This window comes from Cephus cinctus, unplaced genomic scaffold, assembly GCF_000341935.2.
Source record: "Cephus cinctus unplaced genomic scaffold, Ccin1 Ccin1_scaffold0204, whole genome shotgun sequence".
Lineage (NCBI taxonomy): Eukaryota > Metazoa > Arthropoda > Insecta > Hymenoptera > Cephidae > Cephus > Cephus cinctus.
In genome coordinates, this window is record NW_014332923.1 from 1,011,951 (window position 1) to 1,039,590 (window position 27,640).

The 27,640-nt window shown below is 43.5% G+C and overlaps 2 protein-coding genes and 2 long non-coding RNA genes across 10 annotated transcripts in view; 2 read left to right on the forward strand and 2 right to left on the reverse strand.

Annotated features, from left to right (window-relative positions):
• LOC107264932 (MKL/myocardin-like protein 1) overlaps nt 1-8,114 on the forward strand; it is a 116,367-nt gene extending 108,253 nt beyond the window's left edge. For 4 of the 6 annotated variants that reach the window (XM_015733749.2, XM_015733752.2, XM_025082153.1 and 1 more), the window contains exons 5-14: nt 193-258; nt 1,192-1,488; nt 1,573-1,952; nt 2,116-2,400; nt 2,555-2,695; nt 2,923-3,106; nt 3,180-3,479; nt 3,563-4,206; nt 4,273-4,800; nt 4,877-5,230. In XM_015733749.2, coding sequence (XP_015589235.1) covers nt 193-258; nt 1,192-1,488; nt 1,573-1,952; nt 2,116-2,400; nt 2,555-2,695; nt 2,923-3,106; nt 3,180-3,479; nt 3,563-4,206; nt 4,273-4,800; nt 4,877-5,230 — 3,179 coding nt within the window. Of the gene's footprint in view, nt 1-192; nt 259-1,191; nt 1,489-1,572; nt 1,953-2,115; nt 2,401-2,554; nt 2,696-2,922; nt 3,107-3,179; nt 3,480-3,562; nt 4,207-4,272; nt 4,801-4,876 lie in introns of all 6 variants that reach the window. The other 2 variants (XM_025082151.1, XM_015733750.2) reach the window with 1 other exon arrangement.
• A 2,585-nt stretch (nt 8,115-10,699) lies between these two features.
• Nucleotides 10,700-13,518, reverse strand: LOC107264933. Of its 2 annotated transcripts, none has more exons than XM_015733753.2 (4): nt 12,812-13,518; nt 12,554-12,752; nt 12,368-12,460; nt 10,700-11,993 (listed from the first exon to the last, which is right to left on the reverse strand). In XM_015733753.2, exons 1-4 carry the CDS (start codon nt 12,934-12,936, stop codon nt 11,694-11,696), a joined length of 717 nt encoding a protein of 238 aa, XP_015589239.1. In that variant the 5' UTR covers nt 12,937-13,518; the 3' UTR covers nt 10,700-11,693. The 2 variants fall into 2 exon arrangements, with proteins under 2 accessions (XP_015589239.1, XP_015589241.1); XM_015733755.2 differs by having other exon boundaries at nt 11,950-12,206; nt 12,812-13,471.
• Nucleotides 11,830-12,372, forward strand: LOC107264935. Its single transcript, XR_001537073.2, has 2 exons — nt 11,830-11,952; nt 12,095-12,372. It is a non-coding gene; the product is annotated as an uncharacterized LOC107264935 (long non-coding RNA).
• An 8,546-nt stretch (nt 13,519-22,064) lies between the features above and the next one.
• LOC112493939 lies at nt 22,065-25,758 on the reverse strand. Its single transcript, XR_003058930.1, has 3 exons — nt 25,340-25,758; nt 24,634-24,834; nt 22,065-22,295 (listed from the first exon to the last, which is right to left on the reverse strand). It is a non-coding gene; the product is annotated as an uncharacterized LOC112493939 (long non-coding RNA).
• Between the last annotated feature and the right edge of the window lie 1,882 nt (nt 25,759-27,640).

Below are 27,640 nucleotides of genomic sequence, written 5' to 3' on the forward strand. Positions count from 1 at the left end.
AAAAAAAAAAAAAAAAAAAAAAAAAAAAAAAAAAAAAAAAAAAAAAAAAATGGACCACCCTCCAAGATATTCACGCATATATAGAATCTGCTTGCTGTGAACGTCTTCCAGTGTATTTAGCACTGATCATATTTTCATCTTAATATGTAATCTTCGATGACTAATGGGTCACGTCACTTTTGTGTGTTGCAGCGCTGAAAGTGAAGCTGATGCTGAGGCGACCGATCAATCAGCTGGTCGCACAGGGTATCATGCCTCGTAAGTACTGAATTAATTGTACTTCACCTTAATTCCCATTAATCCGCGAGTCATTGAGTCCTCAGCCGACTTTACTCCAGTTACCGGGTCTCGGCTTCGTAATAAGGAATTTACTGGTCGAACACGATAGTTTCTTTCTGACTCTTATTGTTATCTGTTTCTTCTTACGTTAACCTCCTTATCTTCTTATTCGTCTTGTAAGCCATGAAGGTTTTCAATCGATCCACTTTACCACTTAATTAACGATGGGCAAGTAACTGGGCCTTGCGACTAAGTGAGTCCCACTGTTTCTCCTCTAAGCTATATCGTCAATTATCGGTCGTGCGTATCCGTTAATTATCGATCAATTATGAATCTCTTTTTTGTCCCCCTCGAAGCCTTATGGTCAATTAATTTCGGGGCTACTCCGATCCAAGTTAACTTTAGAGACGCTCTATGCCGTGGTCTTATCTTGTTTTTTTTTCTTTTGTTTTTCTTCTATTCGTAATTTCCTGAATGTAAACGTTCCTACTTACTCGACACCCGTTACAATGGCCGTACCAAACGGAGATCGGGTCAGTCGTAATTTACGGTAGGATCCGGAGTAACCGTCCCGAATGTTTACAGGGGCCGAACGGCAGCCTACAGTAATTATTTGGCTCACACCCTGAAATATTGCCCTTGTTATACTGTCCGCGCAGTTATAGCACCCGGTATACAAGCCTAGATAGAAATACACCGATAGCATTGTTCCTCGTTCAACTCGTTCACTCATTCTGTACCATTTGCTGCCGGTGGAAAAGGCAGCAGCCATATTGCTGTGTAACATATGAGTAACGTTACTAGCGCGAATATATAAAGTTTCGTTTGAAAGTTATTTTTGGCAGATAAATTTGGAGAAATGAATTTATATTTTTTTTATAATACATATTCCCTTTTTTATTTATCGTTCAGCCTTGAAGACACCGCCGGCCTTTCACGAGCAACGGAAGCAGCTGGAACGCGCGAAAACGGGTGATTTACTCAAGGCGAAGATACAGCAGCGACCTGGACGAGATGAGCTGGTGAGACAACATATCCTCGAGGACGTGGGTCATGTCGATCCGAGTCTTGCCGAAAGGCAACGGATGCTCAAGAAGGCCCGATTGGCGGACCAGTTGAACGATCAGCTGAGTCATCGACCGGGACCACTAGAACTTATTCAGAAGAACATTCTACATACGGAAGAGCCTATCGAGAGGGCGGTTAAAGGTGGGTAGATTTTTACGTTTTTGTGTTGGTTTATTTGCTTTGATGCCTTTTGAGGATTATAATTTTTGCTTCGTTTTTTCTTAGAGGGTCACATTCCCTTCAAGGCCACTTGCGAGGGCCAGGTTACCAAACCCCAACACCCGGACCACTATATCACCTTTGAGGATGACTCGCAGAGTTCAGAAGGTGCACCCTCGCCCCAACTGGAATCCCGATCGGACGTCTTGGAGACGGCAGCGGCGTCTGCTGGTATCGTGACTGTTTCCTTGAGCATCCCGACAACCGGTGGAGCCGTCGTGGTGACCTCCACGTCCCCAGTCTTCCAGCAGGCTGCTGTTGCGGCTGCGACCTCTGAACCCACGATACAGACCTTTGCGGAACTCTGTAACAGTGTCGTTGGGAATCAGCAAGCCGGACAGCCGACGAGTCAGCAACAGCAGCCACATCAACATGCATCCACTCAGGTAAATAAATGAAATATGAAGAGTTAAGTAAGATGAAGAAAATAACGGTGAACGGAAACCCTGAGGTTCTTTCATATCCTTTTCGACGATATTCGGTGTAAGTTCATATTATTTGTAATAAATGATATTCGGAACTTTATTGATTCCATTAACGAACTTTCAGGCCAGTCAAACAAACGGACCGACGGCGACGCTCCTACCACTGGCACCAGCGCCCAGTCCCATGTCCCTGGGCTCGACGACCTCCAGTTTGAGTCCTTTATCGAATATTTCGATAGCCTCGCCCCCAGCTCCACCCCCAGCAGTAATAACCCCGAGGCCACAACCATCTCCAATAGCTGTTTCTGCCTGTCAGCGTAGCGACGCTCCCGGCAAGGACAAGAACCGGAAAAAGTCAAAGACCAAGAGCCAGCCTAAAACGCGTACCATCAAATTCCACGAGTACAAGGTACATTACTTTGGTAATATGCAAACGCTTATTAGGAATTCCTTTAGTAACTAGGCCAGTAGGTGCAAGAAAGCCACCCGCAAGTCTAACATATTAATAATGACTGACCAGTAGCGCTCAGGACTAATGACTAACGTCACCTTCATGTTGCCAGGGTCCGCCAAACGCGCAAAAGACGTCGGTCTCGTCTACGACTTCCGGTCTCGGCTCGGCACCCCCAGGCGAAACTAGTTACGAACTGCTTCTGCAGCAACAGCAACTATTTCTTCAATGGCAGCTCGAATGGCAGCATAAGGTACTATATCCTACTACCATAACATTGTCTCTCTCTCTTTCTCTCTAGTATGTTGAACAAGATGCAATCTCTCATTAACCTCATGAAATTACGTAATATAATCAGCGTGAACCTCCGTTTCATGACCCTGCATATTACTAATGCACTCATCTTGTGAACTAATTATTTTTCATGAGTACACGTCACGATTCTTACTGATAGATTATGTGTGTGTCTTTGTCTTTCAGTACCCGCAAATAATTTTGCCAGCTGCACAGAAGCCTTTATCGTTGAACAGTAGCGGAGCTAGTGACACGGGAAGTGTTAGTGGAAGTAGTGCAAACGCACCAAGTCCCGCTCCCTCGAATTCCTCGACAAACCCTTCCGAGCAGCCACCCCTTAGGCCCCTTGGTAAATTGGAGGATATGAAAGGTACACATTGACGGAATATATTTTTCTACTAGTTCCGAATACATATGTTAAATGTTAAATATGTTATTTACAGTGAGTGACCTTAAAGTGGAATTGAAGCGGCGAAATCTTCCAGTTTCCGGTTCTAAGCCTCAACTTATAGAGAGACTCAAACCCTTCACGGAATCGTCGAGCACTAATTCGAACAGTAATTCAAATGGACCGCACGTTACGCATATGGGACATATTCTCATGGATACTCCTGGTCCCATGACTTCTGACGAGTCCAGTTCACAAGCCAAGAGTCCCGGATCTCCTGTAAAGGATGAGCCAACTAGTCCTAGAACGGATTCGCCACCTGGGAGTGAACATGACGACCCATCGAGTCCACCAGGTAATCATTTGATGAAGCCCCATTAGGAAATCGTTTCATTATTTTCCGGCTTAATCGTGGATTTTTTTTTCGAATGATAACAGGCGACGATATTATCAAAGAGCAAAGGAAACGAATCGAGGAACTTCAAAGGGAACTGTATAAATCCCAGCAACAGCTTCAGCAAATTCGACAGACTCAGCCAGCGACAGTGCGCGCGGAGAAGCTTGTGCTGCAGCAACACATACAAAATAAAATGCAACAACAACAGTTGGCGTTGCACTTACAACAGTTGCAACACTTGCAACAGCAGCAACAACAGCACCAGCAGCAGCAAAGTCAGGCTCAGCAACAACAGCAACAGCAGCAACAACAACAGCAGCAGCAGCAACCACAGCAGCAAACTCAACAGCAAACCCAGCAGCAACACGCAACTTTCCAGCAACTTAACGCTAAGGCTAGTCTTGCCGCCTTTCTTCAGGCTCAGCCTAACAACACTACAGCGATATTGGATTCCGCTACTTTAACAGCCATTAATAATAAGAAGAACCAGGCTAAGAACAATGCCACAGTTCAACTGCCTGCCGCCATTGTACTGAACCTAGCCAAACCGACGAAACTCAATGGATCTCTTCTGGGCGCCCTTGTAGCCCAGGCGCAGGCTCAACAGCAGCAACAACAGCAGACTACGGCTGAGGAGGGAAAACCACCGCCACCTCAGTACGACGAAGCAGCAAAATTGTTGAAGGTAAATATTTTTTTTAAACTTTTCCACTCGTACGCAACCCGTGACTATATTTATTTTGTAATTTAGGTCAAGATCGAGCCTGTGCAGAAGAGTCACATAAAGAGCCAAGTCGTTGATGACGTTTTGGAGATTCTTATAAAGAACGGAGAACTGCCCCCAAGCGCGGCGCAGGATCCTGCAACGCCAACGATGACAAATCGACAGTTACAACCAAATTTGGTGTTCACAGCGCCTGCCGACAGTCCCAGTCAGTCGCTTGTTTTTACAACAACGAGTCCCATCAGTCCTATCAGTCCTATGGCGATGGAAGTTTCACAAAGTGGCTGTCCAAGTCCTCCAGCGCCACCGCCTCCACCACCTCCGCCATTACCCTTAGCTACATTCTCAGTTCAGTTACCCTCGGCTCTGCAACAACAACAGCAGCAACAGCAACATCAAGAGGAAATTCCATCATTCAGCGCGGATCTACTCAGCTCTGAAGTAGAACTTAATGCAGCAATGTTATTGAGTCCTCAGTCTGTTCAGCAAGGATCACCGGATCCTCAACCGGCTCAGGAAGTTACGTCATCAGATAACACCAATCTAGATTTGAAGGTAAACTATCAAGAAATTCTTTAATGGCTCATAGATATAATAATATTCTGATCGTCATTGCTGTTTCTTGTTATAGGAACTTGGTTTAGATTTGGAAACCCTAGACACCATGGACTTTGGTCAATTAGATTGCGACTTAGGTGTTAAGATGGAAGCTCCCCAGGAATTAATGGATATCGGTGACATGCCTATGGATATGGACGATCCTGATTGGTTGGATTCACTCATGCCACAGTCACCAACAGCCTCCACAACGAGCACTTGTCATCACACCACACCGGCAGTGACTCATTCATCGGGAGTAGATCTCTACGATCCACTCCTGGCCAATAGTCAGGATCCCTTTGATCTATTCACAATGGAAGATTCGGACTTCAAAATACCTTCCGACCTTTCTCTAACGTGGGACAAAGTTGACTTTGCCACTTAGCCCCAAGTGTGCCTCTAAAATTGGGCCTTTTGTACTTAAGAGCTCAAAATGGGACTGATTAGTAACTTTGAGCCTCATAGGAAGTTTATCCGGAAGAACGGGATAGATGCAAAGGCAAGAATGATTTTTCGGCAGAATGATCGTACCGGACCAACTTGTAGCGCGTGTCGCGTGTACTTAATGAGAAATCACGAGAAAAGTAATATAGGATCAGTCTTAGGATTTTCAAATATTCACAAGCTGGGCCTTACCTTAGTTAAAAGCGCGCGGGTCGACGTTGTACACGACTACTATTGTATAATTTTCCACTGATTCGTACATCATCCTTCCTCCTAATCCTAATCCTGATCCTTATCCTTTTCATGCGTTTCTTTTTATCCTTTCTAAAAAGATAAAGAGAGGAAATAGCTACAGGACCATATGTATACATACATATATATACGCATATATATCACTACATCAAAAGTTCTCCAAAGAGTCCTTCATCCACCCTTAATGAACTCGCTTGAATCGCAATCTTCTCTCCGATTCATGCGAAGTAAATTAGGTAGTTCTACTACTCTATTGCCCAGCCTACAAATCGTGTGTTGCTTGAGTTTTTTAACAGCGGATAGCGTGTGTGCTAAAAAAAAAAAAAGAAGTAAGCAAATTGAGAATACGATCCTTATAGCGATCTTCTCATATGCCCTCCCTACGAATAATGGATCATAACATAATCGCGTAATACACATATACAAGAATTAATATAATTTTATTAATTGTAAAAATACACTACGTAGATACATAGAATATAGCTGTATACTTGTGCCCAAGAATCCAAGGAACTCCCACGGTTCCAGGTGCCTCAAAAGGACTCACGGCGAGTTCCTTAAGGATTCTAGGGTGCAGTTTAAAACGAAAAGAGGACGTACTCGTTAAGCCCGATGTAATTTAAGGAGACGCGGATGCCACGAACTTAACCATTAAGATATCAGGTATAAAAGTGCGTCTGGCGTCTCGGCGCAATTAAAAGCATAAACGCAACGGGATTAAGAAGGGATGGACGAGTGCTTAGAGTGCTACCACAATGTTTTAGAGTGTCACAGTGCTAGATTGCGTAAGACGCTGTTACGCTTAGCGTAAACGGTATGTTCGCAGAGAGTTCAGAAGAGACGACGTGGATAGTAGGGCCATGCGAATGGTCGTTATTGTTTCTCATCCGAGGATCGCGAATCCCCTCTTTCTCTTTATTTTATTTCTTGATACTTTTCTTTCTTGTCATTTTGTAACATTCCATGTTTTCAAACTCGAACGTCCAACGAGAGATGAACTTTCTTTAACGTAGAGAAACCTGCTTTAGTAATACGTCCATTAATGACGATTCTGACAATCATCCACGTCGTCTCCATGTTCTCTTTCATATATCCTTGAATTAATTGATCGTGCACTTTGCTATCCTTTCAACGAGCATTGTCTTATCATGTATTATCGTACCTACTACACATCTCTTTCTCTCGTTGAAATCCTCGAAGGTGCTATCGTTCCGGCACGACGGGTTGCGACCAGGCACTGACGGTTCTTTTTTTCTTTTTTTTTTTTTTTTCTAACCATACAATTGCGAGAGACATTCGTAAGCTCATGACGCAAAATATTCATCGTCTGTACTGTTGCATACGCTTTCTCTCTCTCTTTCTTTTCACTTTCGAGAAGAGCGTGCACGGCCAGTATCTGGCGGGGATCTACGAGCAGATGGAAAATTGGTGCAAGGAGACAGAAGACGAATCAAAAAGAACATTCCAGATCAGTACTTCGGAGATTTATTCGCGTCTCCGGGTGTCCAACACCCTTCCCTCAAATATTTTTTTTTGCGTTTCACTTTCTTTGCGTTTCCAACCAAGCTTCTTGCACGGCTTTTCCATCCACTGTCCAGCCGAAAGGTGTTGCGTGGTTCACAGTGTCGACGCATTTAAAGGAACCGGACAGAGACTGTGTAGTCTCTTTAGCTGCATTTACAAAATAATTAAATAGAGAGGAACAATCGATGAGAGCGATTGGGTCGTGAGTTTTTGGTAGGACGGAGAGAAAGAAAAATGGAGAGAAGGTAGTAAGGTTGAGAGCTTTGGTAAATGAAAGTAAGGATGAGAGCTACATTGAGAAAGGAGATTGAGTAGTGATGATATCATTGATTTTAATTAATCGAAGATAAGATCCCGTGAGCACCGTGTCGCTTCGTCGGCACCCGTTGCCATGACAATAAGGATTTTATTCTTCTGTAAAATATTGTAATATATATATATATATATAATATTATACATACAAACGTATATGTATACGTACATGTAAATCACACATAAGACCATTATACATATACAATTATGTTATTTGCGATCGATCGTCAAACGAGACGAGCGTATGTAATTAACTTAGAATTCTTTCGTGGAATCGTTAATCATGAATTCGTTGATGATTGATTTGATAGGCTGTGCGAATCTTGGTAGTCCGCTACCGAATGCGAGGTGCATGCTTTCTATTATCCTTGAGCGCGAAAAGGCGCGTGTGTGTGTGTTTGTTTGTGTGTATGTGAGAGAGAGAGAGAGAGAGAGAGAGAAGGCGAAGGAGAGAGTGAGAGTAATAAGACAGCGAGGTGTGTCTGTATGGCTGGATGCACGTAAATGCAATTTAAAATTTGCGTACTTGCATGCGTATCTGTGTGTGGAAGTGTATGGAAGGAAGAGCATGTTCGAGTGACATTCACTTAGCTAAGCAACAATTGAATTGTAATTGTAATGACGTACTTCTAAGTAATGATCAAGTAATTACTTGCTAGAGAGAGTGTTATTTATTTTTATTTGTTGCAAATTTATCGATTGCCTTCCATTTGAGTAAATAAATAACTAAAAAGTTATTCGCTACGCTCTTTTCTATTACTCTTCCTTTCTTTTTTCATCCTTGCGCGTATAGCTCAAGTTCTTCGCTGGCTTTGGACTTCAGGAAGTTTTACTTACAATTAGTTCCAAACTCTGTCACAGCTGTGATGGTTCAGAAATATTTCATTAGGGGGCACGGAACCAGTTTTACCATTACAATTGTATTTTTATTGAGAATAACTTTAATGAAGTAATTACAATGGTCTATAGCAGACGCTCATAAAGATAGATTGTAAAGCATCTCGAGAAATGTAAGTACAACACATTTTCTCTGGCATTACCACAAAACGTACCGTGTCTCTGTTAGTGCCACAATTATCTGTGGTACTGTCGTCATTCAAGATCAGATTACTTTTATGACAGAGAAATCCAGTAGATGCGGAAAAGTCTCGATCCATACGGATTACAGTTATGTCAACTTAAGAGTCTGATGTTCGATGACGACTGTAATATAAAATATAATTTCAACGGATGCAGAGCTGTGAAATATAGCCTCTTCTTATCCTCTCCTGTCCTTTTGTCTTCCTCGTTATTAAAAGGGATTTGCGAATAGAATATATTCGAATCATACATAAGGATGATGAATACATTCTATGAATTTGCACGCGATCTATGTACAGTATGAAAGTGGCCGATCGCTTTCACAAGCAGGGACTGCAACAGAAAGAAATATCGGTTCGATTACAGTCTTCGCAATGGCTTCAATTTCGGTTTTGAATTTTTCATTCATCATTTTTCATTTACGGTTTTCAGTTTCGGTTTTCGATTTTAATAGTTTTCGTTTCGGTATTAAAGAGAGATAGTTTTTGGTATCAACTATTAATTTTCTGTTCTTCCTTTTACGTTTTTAGCTTTCGGTTTTCAGGTTGGGTGCGTTTCTACCATAGACATGGGAATGGGTTGAAGCAAAAACTGGGGTTAATGAAGAGGGGGATGAAGCCAAAATGAAAGGGGGGGGAGGGGATTTCGCCGCATAACCAATTAAATGCAGGCTGACTGAGCCTTAATATGATTGGTTCTGCTTGTGCGCATAAAGAAACGACAGACCTTACGTAGTACTTTTACATCCATGCGCTGGCTCCAAATAGTAGTCAATTAAAAGTAGGCACAGTTTACCTTCGTAATCCCCCCCCAACACCTCTTTAAACGGCTTCCGACCCGCAGCGTTATGCTCCGTTCCTATATTTCTACGTCCTATGGAATACACACGCTTTAGAGTGTCACCCGGTATAAATCCATGCGCCTCACGGAGTTCACGAATAACACGCGTAGCATATGTATTTATACTCGACCAAACAGAAACGTGGATACGATTCGACGACCCTCCACTCAGGTGGCACGTCGACGCTAAAATAAAATTGGTTTTAAGAAAATCGGCCCACTGGAAATTTCGTTACTCATCTCTGCTATTATAAATAAAATACATTCCGATTGACAGTTTCGGTTTCGGTTTTCCACTGTAGCAATTTCAGGTTTTCGTTACGGTTTTAGGTATAAGATATCTGAAATTACGGTTAATGGTTACGGTTTCGGTCCCTTATTTTTCCGGTTATTCTCGGTTATTAATTTCGGTTTCCGTTACGATTGCGGTCACGGCCAACAACTTTAAATAATCAAGCCCAAAGTCAGTAGACCTGCCCTCTGCCGTGAAACGTCAAAACTAAAAAGTAATCAGAAACAGCTTGTAAGACATGTCGATAGATGTCAGCACTATTCGTCCTCTACGAAACAAACTTCGATCGCCGACAGAATCATGATGGCTGACAGTTTCATGCATTTGGTGTACGGTGGCGTGAGTCCAGACGGTTCGTGTTACAAATTGACCGGCAGACCGGCATCAAGGAACCAGAAAACAGAACAATCCAAGAATGACAGAGATTCCAGCACCAATCGTAAGCAATGTCAGCTCCGTTATGACAGCGACTAAGAAATTAATAATTTCATTCGCTAGTTCCTTGCTAAAGTTAGTACCTATCAGGCTTTATATTATGTTTATATAAAAACCATAGCTTTTCCTTCATACGCTTCTTATTCAGTTAGTCCCTTTCGTTGGAGTTGCTTCTGCAAGATGAATTTAAAAATATTTATTTCCAACTGCTAACAATACGAAATACATTGCATAACGCGCAAACGCAGCTGGTCCATTGCCCTTCCACCTGACGTCATCGGTTATTCTGTCACCTGTTTGTAATACGTCACGAACCTGACATCCCTTCATATAGGTATACACACTTTCAGTATTTTTGCATGTAGATTATAGCTACCGTAAGTAAGCCAGGTACAGTTCCTGGGCTAAAACTGTCCCACTTCTATCGGATATATTATACATACTTATGCAAGTAATTTTCCATCGTCTTTTTTTAACCCACCTCAACGCGATTCAGAATATCTATTAGAGCCTGACGTATCGCGGATAGAAATGTTTTTTAGCAAGATCCAATTTATACATACGCAGACGTTTATTTACTGCTTAACAGTCCTTACGTATACAGATCGTATACATATAAGGATCTAGTGAGAGAAAACTAAATAAAAGAGTTGTGTTAACAAAACTTTCGCACACTATGCATTATTCATTTTATTTCCCACAAGTCATCCCACGGCAATTATAACAGTTATGAAGAAAAAAAAATAGTATCAGACCCATGTAAAACTTTATCATCGTCCGCACGCGTGGGATAAATATCATCAGAGCTTATTAAGCTTGACTGGTGCGCCATCCATCCACTAGATGTCAGTCAACGTTTAGTTTCTCGAAGCTGCATAGAAGAAACTTAAAGACGAGAAACAAAGCAGGAAACCTTGTGTATACAAATCCGACAAAAGTTCTAATAATACTAAGGCGACGTTCGAAATATTTCTTTTCGCCTGTTTCTAAATGGAAATTCGAGGTATGCCAAGTCCAAAGATCAATAGGAAATTATTGTTGGTTGACCAAAATATTTATATTATACCACGTAAACGTTGACTTCCGACCAGTACGTTAGTCCAGCATATATGTATGTATAGGATACACACGTGACAGACACCTACGTTTGGTTTGAACGTTTACATGCGTAATGGACTTCGCGATGATGATGTCATTGGCTAGGCGATGATTCGCTCGACTCGAGATCCTTAGGGTTATTCTTAGCTCGATGACACCCGCGGAATGCGTCCATAACACGTTCCGAGCGATTGTTTACGATCTCATTGCTTGGAAACGCCATTCAGTCGCGCTTAACCACCTTGCAATACGTGTATTCTATTTTTGTAAGTATATCCCCAAGTAAGTAGGATATATTTATTTCCAAGTCTTTACAGAAATATCGAAAAGTCTTGTTATTCCCGTATACGACCCACGTTAACGTGTCATTATACGTTGCTCTATCCTTCCTGTGGAATTCCACGAACAACATCTGCATATTGAATTAAATTGACCGAGCCGCAGACATTATTGTACCACGTTCTGAAGCAAGCACAACAAAATCATACCTTTCCAATACTGGGCGCCATTACTAATAATCATCATTATTATTATTCAACAGATATTGATAATAAAGAAAATAATAAAACAGCTAGCAGTCAACGCCTGGCCAAGTAGCTTGTTCCATATTACGATATCTGGTGCAGCCCTCGCCTTTTCCTAAAATATATGGAAACTTGACGACACTGATGTCATAATCGGAATTAACCAGAACGGCGTTAACCGTTGGCAGGATGGTTCTGGAAGTGGCTTCCATATCCTGGAAAACGGTACATCGTGCCCTGGCTAAAATACAGGCAGTGGTGTTGACGAATACTTGTGCCAGCTGTTGTTCGGTCCCGTTAAAAACGGTTGGTAAAATTTCCATTGCTTCACCGATGCATTCTCTGATCTGTAACATTGTTTGGTTCTTATCTTTCTGTCCTTTCTTTTTTTCTTTTCATATTGCACGCCTCTATCGGGGATCGCGAGGATCCACTGGTTCCGCTCCAGGTCGCTTGGTACTTCCTTCGTTAAAATCCCGCACGACGCACAGGACTCTTCTTGGACGCAGGATACGTCTTCCCAGGACGAAACCTTCCTGCCTCTTGATTTCTCGAGCGTCCTACACGTATTCATGTACATTCGGTAATTGAATTTTTCCCAATTACAGATCTGTATATAGACTTTACACAGAGTGATATTAATTAGATGAAAGGCCGGCGAGTCTTTTTAGGGTTCGTCCTGGTTTACAGTAGCTGCTAAATAAATTAATTATCCACTTACAAGCATATCCTTGTTAACTTGTCGTACGCATTCCAAAAATGTACAGTAGATCGTGTTGGGCGATGTTCTCGAGCTCGCCGAATTTGTTGCATTCTGCAATGACATTGCTTATTATCATTATTCGTTCTTCTACGATTAATCGACATGAAATATTCATAAATGTCGAGAGACAATTTTCTTACTTACTCGTATGTATCTCTGACAGTGACCGTAATCTGTGTTATTCAAGTAAATGTCAGCGCAGTTAGACATTGCCAGTAGCATTGGATATCCAGAAGCTTGATTACTCGCTCTAAAGAAACACCCGTAGCACGCATCACGTTCAACGGATGACTCGTCCTGAGAGTCATTGCACAACTGATTCAGCAATTGGACGGTTCTCAGGCTAGAATTATTTCCAACAGTTAATACGGCGTACGGCTGTAATACCATAGCGAGACTCACTTGCTGTACGTAACCCATGGCCCGATGGATTTAGCCAGTAATCCCTCCTCCAGGAAAGAGTGCACAAGGCTTGCATTCCAAATCCGCATCAGTGCCAGTAACAGTACAATTTTTCTAGTAAACATGCTGTCCTCAATCGTGTTTTTTTTCGCACTATGTATACCCTCGACAATGTCGCGCTTTTATACCCAGTAGCATAAAGTGCACATACCAGTCTTCATATATTTATATAGAACCAGTGGAGCTGCATACGAAGCTCGTACCCGTAATTGACCGAGTGCATCATCGGCCAGTTAACCGGTATCCGTTCCACTGTCCTCAAAATGAAAAATACACTGCGCTTATCTCTTGTGAAAAGGATCATGAAAACTCATCGGAAGTGTTACTGTTCTTAGCGAGGATGTACACCTGCTGATAATATCTCTTTGAACGTGGCGCAGCACGCGACCGTCGTCGTTGCACTATGTACACGAGGACTGTGGTACTGGCTTTAGGCATAGGGAGAAACGGGATACGGTTAACGGTTAAAAGTATTTAAATCAGCACGAAAGACGAGGAATGCACTTCCCGGTTGGAATGCAAGTAGCGGATGCAACGTGACACCGTCTCCCGGTTAGTTTCGCGACATCGCGACGCCTCGTGGGCGGCAAACGAGAAGAATATTCCAGTGGCTAGGAGTAAGGCGTATATACGATATGATGAGAGAGAGAGAGAGAGAGAGAGAGAGAGAGAGAGAGAGCGTTAACTGTAGGCCACTGTTGTGGGTGGGCCCGGGGTAAGAAGGAGACACGAAGCGTCGCGTCGAATTTCTCGGATTACATAAACGCAAATAATCTTCTGAGTCACTCTAATTCTGGGTCTGGGGATGCACTTTCCCTCCCCTGCACGACGCTCGCTTCTCTCGTCGTTCCGCCAATCCTGCCGACGTGTCTCATGCGTCTGGCGCAGAAATAGCCGACGTGTTTGTCGAGCGTTGCGCACTGGCCCACTTTTCACTCGTCTCGCATCCAGCCGTGCATTCGAAGCCATTCGTTATCGCTCGGCCGCTATTTCTATTTTATGTATAGTAAACACTGCATGGATGCATATGCCTCTTTGGGGATGCACAGACTGTCTTTAACGTCTGTAGCCTGTGTAACCATTTATCCCCTCGGTTTCTTCTTTGGGATATCCAACACTTCCGCTGTGGATACATTAAGGAAGGATACTGGCTAGCCCGGAAATTGACGGGCATCCCGCAGTGGCGTGCATTAACCTTATCATTCATTATACTTTTTAGACTGGGATGAGAAATGAGAATTGCTGGAAAAAATAAAAGAATTGTAACGGTACGAAGGAATTGGATATATAGAGTAATAGTAAGTTACGGAGGATCTCAAGGAAATATATGTACATGTTATAATTTGGCGTTGGGCTATTTTGGAGACGATTTAACTTACGTATTGGCTACTTTGAGGACACGCGGCTGTTTTGGGGTCCGAAGAATTTTTAGCGTAACGAATGCTTTCAGGACCATAAAGCTGGGTGTCACACCAAATTTGGCACCGCGAGTCGTGATGGGCTTAGAAAATGTTTCGTTAGGTTAGGATAGGGTGGAATTCCAATGGTGTGACGTCCCAAGATAGTAGTTTTTTTTTTTAACGCGTCAGCTCATTATTGTGAATGCCCCTTTATGTTTTCTGTCCTCGAAATATACGATCGACAGGTTTATATATACATAACCGGACATAAATATAAATATAATATGTTTCTTATATATATATTTCTATACCGTGGTAAGGTCGCAATTTAATATTCATAAAATATCTTAGCATGTACCATACTGTAAGATGGTTTCTCAATATAAAACCCGCGACCCCTGCGCGTGGTATGCAATATGTGTAAACCTAGCATAACGGCAGTCAACGACCTTTGTCCTTATCAGAACAACAGTCAGACATCTCTGACCTGCGTTACGTCCGGAATTCATTGATAAAGCCACACTGGAATGCGGAAGCACCTGTCAATCGCTAGTGGGAGTACTACATGAATTTACCCAGGCAACCGCAGCATTGTTTTGATGCGCAGTAATTTCCGCGTAATTGACATACGCTGTATTGACTATTGCATTTTCTGTCATACGATAGTACTATTAGTATCAAAGACGCCTCAATCAGTAATGTATTTTGGATATACATTACTAGCTATAGCACGACGTATTAGTCTACGTATATATATATTCTCCATTACAGTTAGGGTGCGTCTCGATTTCGCTATGTAAGACAAGAATGGAAATGGTCGTATCGCTAAGCAAACTTTCGACGGTAACGCTAAGAAATTGGTTGGCAGCAGGAGGAAAATGTACCCGACGATAGAAATCAGTTGGCCACGTGGAACCGAGTTGTATTACTCCCAGGGGTGTAATCTCCGGACGCATTATCGTTATCCCGATGGATATTCTCATTGATACCATCCCCCGTTTCCCCATAGGTTTACGCCGTACCACACCCTTCTCTACGTGTCTCACAATCTCCCTTTTTTTTTTTCCGTTTTTTAACCTCTTTTCCTACCTTTCGTCCATATACAAGCTGCTCTGCGAAATCGTAACAGTTCTCTTTCGGTACATGGATACCTATAGTACCACCCTTTACATCGAGCCTCGTATCGCGATTTTTCCGGCATCCAATTCAAATCGACTTTTCTACTTCCAGAGTGTATTCGCTAAGACGTACATTTGAGGTTTGCGGTGAAACGGTGCAAGATTTTTATCGAAAACCGAATATCTAGATTTACAAAATTGTAATACAAATTTTTTTTGCGTCTCAATTTTTACCCGTATCTCAAAACAATTGCGAATCACGTGTTCAGCGTGAAGCTGCTGCACGAATCCAGTATGGAAAATCTGTGAAAAAGTTATGAAATTTCGAAAGCAAATATATTCCACGTCAGATTTTTTAAATTCTGCACCGTTTCACCTCAAGCCGCGACAAGACACGTGGTTCACAATTTGGCGTATTTTATATTTTTCACGAGATAACGAGATCGCCTTAGGACTTCTTTTGACCTTTATTTTTGTTTTTCTTATTACATATTTTTTTCCTCTCTTTATATGTTTTCCACGAGAATTCTCTGCGTGGCGAGAAACCGGTTGCGCGCACTGACGTCTCATGAACCCTGATCCCGTTGGACGTTGACAATTTCAGGAGCAAAGTAGGGATCCTTGTTTGTCGTTATATATGGAACATAGACGAACACTCTTATCCGCATAGGCGATAAGCAGATACGTATATATACGCACGTGACAGAGTATACGCGAGGAAAAACAGAAAGAGATTTCCTTTTAAAGTTGGCGGGCTAACGGGTGAGCGATTTAGCGCAGCGAAGACGCGCGTCCACACTTGAACAAAACACGTTTCGTTCAGTCAGTTCAAGTGCTCTTAGCGAAATTAAATCCCACGTTTGGCATTGACTGCTGACGCAAGTCCATTCGTATGTTCCGACCACCCCTTCTACCATCTATCTAAGCATATATATATATATATATACACATATACACATATATACATATATATATACATATATATATACATATCTAAATATATATATAAATATACATATACATATATCTAACCATTTTTTATATTCCACCCTTTTCTACCCACCCCTTCGGAGCACGCAACAAATTTTCAGCTTTGCAATTCGTTCGCGTCTCCAGCTGCTGCGTATACGCTTCCCTTGGTCTTTCCCTGTCCTCCACATACGGAGACGGAGAGTGACGGGGAACGAGAGGGTGAAAAAAAAAGAGAAAGAGAGAAAAATTTTCTCTCAATGTCCCCATAGTATATGTATATTGTTATCGTTAGTGTTATAGGCACGCGAAGCGGCCCACTTTACTTGAGCTCGCTTCCATTTCGCGCCTTATCCTTGATTCTTCCTCTTGCCTTCCCCTTTCATCTCCAGCATTCTCCTCGACCTACTCCCTCATCCTTTCACAACCCTCTGAGCAACTTTACCTCTCCATCGAAACGTTATATCCGTATCGCGGAGCCACTTCGTTATCCCCACCGTTGCTAGAAGAAATCTTGTTCTTGTCGCAAACTTTCTCAAAGCCATTACTATACGGACGAACGCTGATAAACATATTCAGGTCGTTCCCTATTCGATCTAGTACTTCATTTCTTTTTTTTTTTTTCATTCTTGTAAAGGATAAATCAATGATTATGATATCGCGTACGGGATTTACGACCATTCTTTTCAAGGTTGCTGCACTCGGAATTAAATCAAGTGCAACGAAGGAACTGCACTTTGCACTTTATCTTGTGCCAGTTGACATATGCACGTGTTAAGTTATTGCGTGCGGATATCCTTGTGCATGCAAGTGGGCATGTGTACTTTTCAATGTCAGGGTACGTTAAGCTTGTAAGCCTGAAATGGGTACAGGGACTCCTAGTGCACTTTCATAGCACCGTATACTTGTTATTGAAAAAATGCAAGAGCCATTCGGCAAAGGGCGCGAATTATTTGAAAATAAGTGATTAAAGAGGTGGGCTGGCAGGGGGGGGGCAAGTTTATGCGCCAAGAAGTCAAGTATCTAAGCGGAAGGGTTCTTAAGCGAAGGGTTGATTCGGCTACCCTTCCAGAAAACTTAAGTCCACCCTTCGTCAAATTTCTATGTAAGTGCCCTTAGAGCAGAAGAAGCCGTTCTGAGTTTTCGTAAACTTTGACGTCTCCACGGGACTTGGCATTATTCACGGGTTCCAGCGTCCACGAATTGAATTGTCGTGTCGGAAGGCAAATTAATTGAATGCTTAATTAAAGTGCACGACGCGATAAGACAATATACAAACAATCAGGTAATTCGTGATACCATCGTATACATATGTAAATAGCAAAAGATACTTTTCGTGTACTTGAAAGAAAATTAACTAGATTGCCGAAAGATTCTAATACAACGCACTTTCGTACGTGTCGCGGAACACGCACTTACGGATAGAGCCGCACGTATAGAGTCCATCTAGGTACAATACGGTCATGTGTCCCAAGACCCTTATTTCGCTATGAGACACGCAAGCGTTCCGTCACGCATTGCGTACGAAACGAGCTGGTCAATTAGAAGAAAAATCAGGCGGAAACGCAGCGTCACGTAGCGAGCTGGCATATCCTCATAATTCCATGTGTATAGCGGCCACGTGTCCGAGAATTCATACGTGCCTTTATTTTTCATGAATTCCAAGCGCGTCGCGCAGCAAAGAGGTCAAGTGTAAAGTATGGGATTATATTAAAGAAAAAAATTTATTATCAATAATAAAGGCATAATTCTCGTCCCTCTTATGCTTTACGATTCTAGAATCGCACATTCGAATTTCAATTCGACGATCGTAACTGACGATGCTCGTATGCACATATGCATATGTGGGTTATTTACGCGAGGCTTGCCCGTGCAATATGACAACGCGTAGGCGACATTATGGTTGTGATAAAGATATTGTGATTTAATGAGTGTGTACCAAAGTTTTAATAGAGCGACCAAGCACTAAAATATATATATATATATATATACACATAGATATATACGAACGTGCCGATAGTACGTCAGCCATTGTGCATACGGTGTTATATAACTTTGTTGAGAAAGTTTAATGGGAAAGTTTGACACGTGTCCTTGGCACACGTGTCAGCCCGTAGTAAAATTTCATCGAGTCTAATTTTTATGGTCTTGCAAGCGGGACTTTACCGGAAGCGAAAACTGATATTTCGTTTTGCTCGGTTTGCCCGGGATGGGCGGATGGGCGAGGATGGCGGAATGCAACGAACAAATGAAACCACAGTGGACGGATGACGAGCAAAACAAACGGAACGAGGAAAACAAAACGGACCTCTTTTTTCATCTGAAACCGGTCGACTAGGGTCACGAGGATGGTTTTCTAGGGTGTTACACGGATAGGAGAGTTAGAGGGTGCCGGGTGGTTTCACGCTGCCGGGACGAAGAGCGGGAGAGAAGTTGCGGAGCACACTCCCTCGAGAAAAATGAGGCCGAGTTTTCCCGCGCTTTCGTTTCCCTCCCTCTTCGCCCTCCTTTCGAGAATTTACCGGTGAGCAGCGAAGGGGTGGTTCCCGTATATATATATATATATATATATATATATAGGCGCGCGACTGCGTCCAAGTACGCTCGTGTTAAGCGGGGGTCGGAAAACTCGAAAGGGGTTCCCACCGACAGTCAAGGGGAAGTTTCGATCAATATCCTTGCACTCGACTCTTATGCGCAGACTCGCACGCGCCAGGCGTACCACACTTGTACATCACAAATCTCCTCGACCTCCCCTCCTCTCCTGTTGCGTATCTTTCAGGCGGTTATCTTTTTTTTTTATTTTCTGTCATATTATTTTACCCCAATATCGCTCGCGGATTTCAGCCGCTCTACCGGTACGAGCGGCTCTTCCCTCCTGAAAGTTCGAGAATTAACGGAAAGCGAGAAAAAGTTTATTCCGACTTCGCATCCACCTCTTATGCTGGGAACGTTGCGTTTTTCATGGCGTCAAGGGAAATCGTATCATCTCAACCTGACATTATTACCCTCTCCGTGCGCGTCGATATTTTCCGATAGAATTCAACACGTCGCTCATTACGAAATGGGATGGATCAATGTCTCCGGTGCGCGTGACGTAATTTAATGGGGGATATTTTTTAAAGGAACACACACCAGCCACGGGGCCTCCCTCTCTGTCGATACAGTCCTGATCCGCCAATGCCACCTCCTACGCCGCAGAACGTATACGTGACGTAGTTACCGGTGGGGGCGGATGACGTCAATGGTCGATACACACTCCGTTCTCCAACCAGCTTACTACTACTACTAGTACTACGCCAGTAGGCAATACCAACCCCCTGTCCTCCAGTCCTCCTGCTCCATTGGCAGCTCCTACTATAATGCGTACCCGTGGCGGTGGGTAGCACGTCAATGACTATTTTTCTTATATTTCTATTTTCTGTCCCTATCTATTAAAAAGGTAAAACACCCTGAGGGTGGTTCAACCCCGCGAACTTTATTCGATACTTTCTATTGGAGTAACAGGAAGAGAGTGGATAACCCATTTAAGGTGGAACTCGGGGGGGTGGAAATGAGATATATATTCTCTCGGAAGGATAAAGGGGACGATGGTACGTCTGTGGTCCTTCAAAGGATAATTTGTGGCCTAATACCGAATAGCTACGCGGAGACAACGCGTATAAAAATATAAATTGGGATTTTTAGGGTCAATAAAGCATGGACGATCAACGACGGGGGTTGGTTGCTGGATGCCGAATCATTCGAATATCCTGGGCTTCGAACGGGGCTGCAAGAGACATCAACTCGGCCCGAAACTCGTAATTGGACGTAAAATCTAACCTCTCATGATCGACAGGGCGCGTCTTTCCTCGTTATTTCGAGCGGCGATAAACTCGGTAATCGTTCCTTTCAAGGTATCGCTTGGCGACTTAATAAACAGCCCTTCCGGCTCTTATGCCTCTTATAGCCAGTTTACACCGTCCCTTTTGAGATTCTCCCTTTTCGTTTCTCAGTCTCGCTCTTTCTACGTTCTTTATGTCTCAAGTTCTCTTACTTTATCGCTCTCACCTCGTCAACTTCCCATTAAAACGATCCGAGGAAATTGCTGTGATCGGTATAGCATTACGGCGAATGATTTCTCGCGGCTGAATATTCCAAGGATATTAAAGAGTCCTCAATCGACCGTAAAGTATTTAAGGATTTGATGGTCGATACTTCGTGGATACATATTACATAGTCAAATACGTAATTAGGTGCATAAATGGAAGAAAAAAACTCACGTGCAATATAATTTTCTACAATTCCACCAAGAATACGATTACTTTCTATAATGTATGTAATATCCGCTAGGGCTGCTTTGGTAACTGGACGTACGTGTGCCAAAGCGTAGGTTGCGTCATTGTCCCGTCATTTTTCCAGGGGATTCATGGAACCGTAAGCTCATTAAAAAAAAAATCCTGTCAGCCACTCGCTGGGGAGAAGAAAAGGCAATGCTGGTCAGGCAAGGGTCACTCTTATTCGTGAACTCAAAATTGGAGGGTGAACCCCATGGCAATTCAAGCGAACACACATTTTCTTTCTATAGGCATTCCGAGGCTGACAATACAGAGATGGGGTTGAGGTCGTTTGAATTTTTTCGGATTAACTATCAAAGGGAGCCACGCGACAACTCTAATTGCATCTTTGACTCTAATGCGAATCGACTGATGCACAGAGCCGGTTCCCCTATGGCAAACGGTGCATAAAAAATACGTATATGAATTATACAAGGTCTCGCCCCCCCGGGACGGCGTCTGTACAACCCGACGCGTAGTGTCTGCGTATTATTTCGAAATTCCCATTTTTCCTTGGTCTCCGTCTCCCCCCTTTCTTTTACACCGCGGTTCTCTCCTTCATTTATTTATACGAAGCTGCGCCAATCCCCCGTGTATAAATTTGCTACTCAAACCGAGTGCGAGTAAATAAATAAAGAAACGTACCTCCCTGTCTATTGGCTCGTGCCGAAAAATTCCATCCTCTCGATCTCCCGCGATATTCGTCTGCCCTTGCTATTTTCTCGTTCCGCCGTCTCTATCCCTCTCGAATATGTGTCTGTCACTTTTTTCTCTTCTTCCTTCTGCTTTTTTTTTAACCTCCTTCTTATTGTCCCAGCGGGGACTACGAGACGCTTATTTCGGCAGGCAATCACAATGCCTAGCCAGACGGACTTACAATGCGCTGCCTAATGCGGAGCATTAACCCTAATCACCACCATTCATAAGCAAATTTGATTTCCTTTCGCAGCCCCGGGCATTCATAATCTTTTCACCGCCCCTTTCGCGCCTCCTTTTCTCGCGTTTTCCTACCCTGTGAACCATATCTGCCACGCATACATTATACATATATACGCAGACCTTGAGAAAGCCAAGGAGTGTACAAAAGCAGAGGGAGAGAGGGAGAGAGAGAGAGAGCGAGAATAAAAGAGAAAAATATTAAGAGAGAGAGAGAGTGAGTACAACCACCATCGAGTCGTAAACTGGTGAAAATAGGTCCAGAAATAACGTTCAGGATATTAGTATCAGCCGCAGGATGTTCCGAGGACGTGCTGCGCTTCGTTCGATGTATTATACAAGGACTTTGATCTTCTGATGGAATACGTGTACCTAAATATATATATATATATATATTTTTGTGCATGTATGTATTACTCCACCCTCTTCAATCCTCCTCACGACCGACCTCCAAGCAATTACGGGTATCGTGCCAGTCACGCCTCACACCCTCAAGGAATATTCTTTACTTCCTGTCCACCGGATATAGCCTAGAATGACGAAGCTCTCTTTTGGCTGAAATCACAAGGCGATTCGATCAAAGGCTAATCTCCGACTCATGCTTCTTTGCTTTATGAGCCGAATGTGATTCCCTATATCGTATACGCAATATACGTGACGATCCTTATACCGTTGTATCGATTACCTGAAAGATAGAAAAAAAAATAAATTAAATCGAAGTTAACCTTTTGATAAAGATAACGTATGACATAATCTCATTAGACGTATCCGTGCTGTTTCTTATACGGATCATGTAAAATGAATTATCGGTGATCGATCCCCTGTCTAAAAATCTTTTACACGGAACGTGTGTTTCGTAATAAAAAAAAAGTTTCCTAAGATCGAAACACACGATAGAATCTTTGGGAAGAGTCAAAATGAGTGTTGTATCTGGGTCAGACTCTCGTGAGCGTAGATAAAGTGCGTGCGTGGCCAGATAAGAAGTTCATGGGGGTGGTCTATGGGGATGGGGGTATTAGGTGTAGGCGTAGGAGTGCGTGCCCCGTAGGATAAGCCGAAAGACGAATGGCCCAGTCACGCGATTTACCACCCTTCTTCTTTGGTGTCCTCTCGGCAAACGTCAGGTCCCTGGATTATACGTCCCGGCAACCCCTTGTACCCTCCACGTAGATAATGTCATGCCAGGGTACATATATATATATATATATGTATGAAAACTCTACTTGGGGATGCTCACCGCCCCTCGCCCCTATTGCATACTCGGAGGATAAATACGGAAGTGACTCTCAAAGTTGTCCTTGCGGAATCGAATTCCGTCATCTGCCATTGGGTCCCAAAGTGAGGGACGATGTCAGTGCTGATCTCACTAAGGGTCGTAAAACCTTTCTAGCCGATCGAATGTACGATGGGTTATAGGGCATCGGTAGAAGTGTGCGTAGAACACGTTGACCCGAGCGAGGTCAACTTGGATAAATAAAGGAAGCTCAGGTAGGTAAGCACGCACGTGGCCACGCACGTTACTGCGTAATTCAGCCATTGTTAATATATTAGGGGTAGGTCCTGCCTGCTGCGTATTCATCCCTACTGCACACGTCAATGCGATTGGAACACGTGAGGATGTTCAGGGTGTAGGCGTACGTGGAGACACTGTTGCAAGGGCAGGTTGGGTTAGCTTTGAGGAAAAATTTCGGGGGTGGGGTGGAGGGTGGGGGGGGGTGAAATCCTAAGCGCCCTTTTATCCTCTCATTGTAGACCTGTAGGTCGATTTACATAAATGCCTTGAAATTAGGTCATGTCCGGGTCCATCCCTGAATTATATTAAATCGCCGGTAAGTCCGTGCTCGTCTCGCAGTGGTTGGGGTATGCTATTCTGGCCAATTATTATGGCCGTGCCATGGATAACGGTAGGAGAAATATGGTATAGGGAATCGAGAAGGGAGGAAAGTGGCTGGCTGGCTCGATGGCCGACTGGGATGAGCCTCGGTGTCAGCGGCTCGTTTCACGGGAAATTGGAACGATTTAGCTTTGGGACGATAACGACTGCTCGACGTTCTGGCGTCGTCCGAAGGCGTAACGACTCCGTTAACGAGAGCATGGCTCGCCGCAATATGCTCCCGAGATTCATACCGGTCCCTCTTCATCATGGAGTTCGAATATTCCCACTGGCCTACCGTCACCTTCTTATCTCGACTCTTGACGATAACCTCGACGTATCACACCTCATATGCATAAGGTAATAAAATATTTCCATCAACAAAAGATTCCAACGACACGCGTTAAAATATTGTTCGCTGTCATCGTGATAAATCGTAATATCATTCTCCGCGAGTATTACTAGGTTGCGCTTTTTTTTTTATCGATATCGTCTAAGAATAACCGCGTCGCGCGCGCATGCGCACCGCCGTGTCCGATTGGCATAGTGTATAAAGGAGGTTCAGTCGCCACTCTGTCTGGGTCATCGCGTGTCTCTTGAGAAAAGGGCCACCACGTGGAAAATACCTTGCCATGCCCTGGTATCGTTTCGTCGTCATCCGCAGCGGGCACGCTAAGCGGACATAGCGCCGCAACGCGCCGCGTCGCATTCTTAAGCATGCGGCTTAATGCTGTACTCCGTCGCCCCACTACCCTACGATACCAGCCAGTGCCCTCGTCCGGGATGACGCGTTACGTCTGACGACGGCGCCCTAAGCCCTGAGCCTTAACCGGTGCCTGATAGTCTGACCTGGTGTCACTGGTGCATGGGAAATGCAGTGAGCCCGTATAAAGTTCACGGGTCCTCGAGGTACGAGATGCAAATGTCTAGGAAGTTCACAGTTCATCGGTACACTGTGGTATTTAAGGGTCGCTTTATTCCCGAACGCCTGAAATAGTCAGGAACTTGATGTCTCTCTCTATAACACGGGTCGACTATTTATACTGTGAGATAATGGTACATATATACACATGTAGATGCTGGAGAAAATTTCTTAGTCATATTCGCAAGGTGCACCGACGTCGGTACCAACCCGTCAGGTCGATATTACCGTGAGAAATGTCAAGAGCCACGGAGTCCTGTAGATTGCAGCAGCAGCAGCAGCAGCGAGTCCCGGATATTCTAGGAAGTGGGTCAGTCAAGAATCGAGCCAGTTCAAATCCGATTGTAATCCCACGAGAATCTGGAAAATAATGGCGCTTCGAGACGAAGTTCGTATTCTGTGCTGTTAATCTCCCAGGCAGACGGCAGACTGAAATGAAAGAATCGTGCGACATTAGCGAAATTACTTTGGATGAGGGATTCAAGACAGTCCATTTTTTTGCACTTTCGGTATATATACATATACATAGTCGGTCCATCTGTATAGTGCTCGATCTAGAGAAATCCTTCGCATTGCGGCTCATTAAAAAATGACTCATTATTTTCCTCACTGCAACCAAGGACCAAAGACATTGAGGAAAATTCAAAGCTTGCCGGTGTCCATAATATTCACGACCACCCCATTCTGATTCTTGAACTTTGACCTGCTCTCCTATGGAGACTAAGGTATTTTCAATAGGTCAAAGATCGCCTTCCCTATAAATGAGATTAGACGCATGATGATAGCCGATAAATAAAAAATCAATGAGGTTAATTTATTTTGAAAGGCGCTGTATAGCTTTAGGCAGTGCATATACGCAAGGATTCCCCTAGAATCACAAGGGAGTGCTTGTGCCTCATATTATCTACTTGAAGACATTTACGCGTCAATATACCTGAAGGATTCTTTGAGCGACCGCTAAAAGGATGTAAAAAAGCAATATCCCTAGGAGGCACGCATCCTTTTAGCCAGGATCCTGTAGCGAGGTTGAAAGGAAGGATCCGAGTAAGGCCAGGAACCTCGGTCCTTTAGAGTCCTGATCGTGGGCGAGGTGGCCTCGTAAAAGAAAAAGAGAAAGTCAAGAAGGATTCCGCACGGTGAGAAAGAATGGCAAGGAAAGGCTTGTAAACAAGGAGTGACGTCACGATTCACCCTCAGGCGTATATTCACCCTGATGCTCATCCTCCACCCTCACCTTCGGCATTCTTATCCCTCCCTGTGCTTCCTTTGCGAATATAACCAAACACTCGAAAAAGCGCTAGAGGTCAGGGGAGAGGGTAGTCTACGTGACGATAACACCCAGTGCTTTCCTACCCCCAAGGAGAAATAATGGCGCCTTTCAATTACCCACCCCGTAACCGCCCCTGGTCGTATTTTATTTCCGGGAGAAAACAGCCGTGACTTTTTCCCTTTTATAAGTATTTTTCTGATTTTTATAACGATACGCCAACCGCGTTGACAACGAGGCCCTGGTACACAGCTCCAAACCCCGTATGCATGCAAATCGATGACTCCAACCACCGGAAGCAAAGAAGCTTCAGCTAGATTTCCATCACTATTCAATCCATGAAACTCAAGACACTCCCAAATAAGCCGGTCACATGATATTTCATTAAGCATTTATATTTTACAGCAACTCCGTCACGTGCTAACCGTTTTCCGTTTATACCGGAAACAGTTAATAATTATTAATGGAGCCTAGAAAACCATAAGCATTGTTATTACCTCTAATATCATAGTGTATATCAATTATAGATAATTATATTTCATGCGGGATAATCATGATAACCCTGTATCAACCAATGTATCAAAAGAATTATGGGAACTATGTTTATATATCTTTAAACAAAATTCCACGACATGCTTATTCTTATTATTATCAAGTACACGCAGAAAAATAATTACTACCGCGATGGTGAGTCATTTGGACAAAGATTCTAAAGGTATTGACATATCTGTCGAGATGTATCATTATGATTGTGATTTTTACTAGATTATATTATCAATCGTCACTATAATTTTTTCTTTTCAAAATTTACTTCATGCAATTCCCTGGCAATCGCAATCGCATAATTCTCTCTGTCCAAGTTAGGTATACGTGTCGTAGGTTGTGTCAATTTTGAAATAATTTAAATGAATACTACCCATAGTGTACACGTAGCCATGCAAGAAGTTGTTGGCTGACGGATGTGACGTAAGGTCCGAAACGCGTTACTCACGAGAGAAAGGAGTTGTAGGACCGTGTACTTTTACGAGAAGGGGTTGGGGGTCTTTTGGCGCAAGGGTGACTGCCGTCCTTTAAATCTGGTGAAACCCAAACGAACAGCGCGCGCGCGCGCGGCTAGCTGTTAGCGGATTAAAGTCGTACCTTACTCCGGCTGGCTATGCGCTTACGTAAAGCGCAAGCGGAGAGTCGACGAGAACAACGAAGAGGGAATACGAGTTACGCTCACGACTCTCGTGTCCTCGTAAAGCTGCCTCAGAGTTTTCACCCAGTCCTCCGGCGGCGGTGCCACCCATTGCACCAGTATAGCAGTAGCCATGTTTTTAGAAAATGGCGCGACGATCTGGCGACGTGGATAATTTTCCCACTTCTCGGATGAGCCCTTGCGTACCTAGGATATTTCAAGAAGACTGACGACCCACAGAGTTTTATATGAAGAACATTACTTATAGACTATTAAGTAAGGGGTAATACGATTTTCCCGAATTTATACCTTATTCGTATTTTATTTGATCGCTCAAAAACAATTCTGAACTAAATGTGCAGGGTTACTCGATCTCACGTATTTCCTGTATAGTTACGTCATACGATTTGCATCGGTATTTTCTGTAGCCATAGTCACTCACCGTCAAAACGGCGGGCAGTCTTTCTTGGATTTTCACGCTTCCGGTTCACCCCATTGGGGCTTAAGGGACGGGTTTCCGGGCCCTCGTCACGAGACTGACACACGAAGCTTTATTTACCGCACAAAGCCCATCACCGCTTGCGAGCTTACGGACAACCCCTAAAACCCTTTGGCCTTCCGCAAAACCAATCCCATCACCCCGTTATACTCACCCCTTTACCCGGTCCTGTAACTAGGTAAAACCGAGTTCTGACAACAGCACGGGGTTGGAAACGCGCCCCGAAGAATTCATCCACTGGCTTATACGTGCTATCGCTGTATGAAAGCACATATGGTAGACAGCATCA